The sequence below is a fragment of the Lactuca saligna genome, chromosome 1, assembly GCF_052625555.1.
Source record: "Lactuca saligna cultivar CGN05327 chromosome 1, ASM5262555v1, whole genome shotgun sequence".
Taxonomy (NCBI): domain Eukaryota; kingdom Viridiplantae; phylum Streptophyta; class Magnoliopsida; order Asterales; family Asteraceae; genus Lactuca; species Lactuca saligna.
Genome location: NC_136417.1, coordinates 162297525 through 162298691, shown reverse-complemented (window position 1 = coordinate 162298691; position 1167 = coordinate 162297525). Strand labels below are relative to the sequence as shown.

The 1167-nt window shown below is 40.1% G+C and overlaps 1 protein-coding gene across 1 annotated transcript; it reads right to left on the bottom strand.

The window, feature by feature from the left end:
• Positions 1-495: 495 nt before the first annotated feature.
• On the bottom strand, positions 496-954 carry LOC145013071 (uncharacterized). Its single transcript, XM_078971878.1, has one exon. It carries the CDS (start codon positions 952-954, stop codon positions 496-498), a length of 459 nt encoding a protein of 152 aa, XP_078828004.1.
• Positions 955-1167: the final 213 nt, after the last annotated feature.

Here is a 1167-nt window from a genome sequence, read left to right as displayed (position 1 = left end):
AATTTCATACAAAAGCTGATGAGGGAATTTTCTTGGGATATTCTCATAAATATGTTTCTTATAGGGTGTTGAGCAAGAAAACGCGAAAAGTTGATTCAATCTTAATTTTGATGATTATTATGCCGAAATAATTGAACCATTTTGTTTGAAGAAACCGATAATATATGAAACTAATGAAGAATCTAAGGAAATGCTTGCTTTTGATATTGATCTTGACTTAATTTTTTGTGTTCCTAAAAAGGGAATTGATGTTGAGGTTAATATTGAAGACAATCAAGTTCCTGAGGCATAGAAAGTCTCATATGATTCTACACTCAGTAACAAAGAAAATGACACAAATTCATCAACCACGACAGTGAATGTTGAACAAATACAAAATTCGACCGATGGTTAAGTGGAGGGGAGCACTTGATTTCTTGATATCACAACGAAAGCAGGAACAGCACACGGGCTCATGCTCTCCCAAACATGAGCTTTTGAAATCAAGTCCTCCACCTATCGTCGCAACTCCTCATGCTCTCCGGGACTCATTCTGAAATGTGGCCTATTAGGCAACTGAGCTCCTGGTTGTAAATTAATATGATGCTGGATGTCACGTAAAGGTGGCAAACCATGAGGTAATTCATTAGGGAAAACATCAGCGAATTCATTGAGCAGAGGAACCATAGCCTCAGGAATTTCAACCTCCTTAGTGACTTCCTTCCTGAGAAATACAAAAATTTTACCTTCCGCCTCCACCTCGTCTTCAAACTGATTAAAGGTTAGTAGAGTACCCGAAGGTCTCGAAACTGGCTCCTTTGGCTTACTGGGAACCAATGTTATCTTCACACCACCAAATAAGAAACTGTAAGTATTAGTCCGCCCGTTATGATCTATGTTACGATCATACTCCCAAGGTCTGCCCAACAACAAATGACAAGCATCCATAGCAACCACATCATACCACACATCCATAGCAACAACAAATGACCCGTCGAATTATGGGATATCAATTCTCATTCCGGCCTCCCAACGCCTATTGTCACCTCTATGATCATGCCTTGGCCACCTTTCTAGATCGTCTTCAGAATATGAATCCTCACTACCGCTGAACGGGTTCCCAAATTCACCATCTTCCACTTGAGAATGTGTTCGAGACCTTTGCCCTCCTCTATTCAACCATTTGAT

Bases quoted from the DNA above. Each gene is read 5' to 3' on its own strand.
- LOC145013071 (XM_078971878.1), bottom strand. From the start codon at position 954: ATGGATGTGTGGTATGATGTGGTTGCTATGGATGCTTGTCATTTGTTG.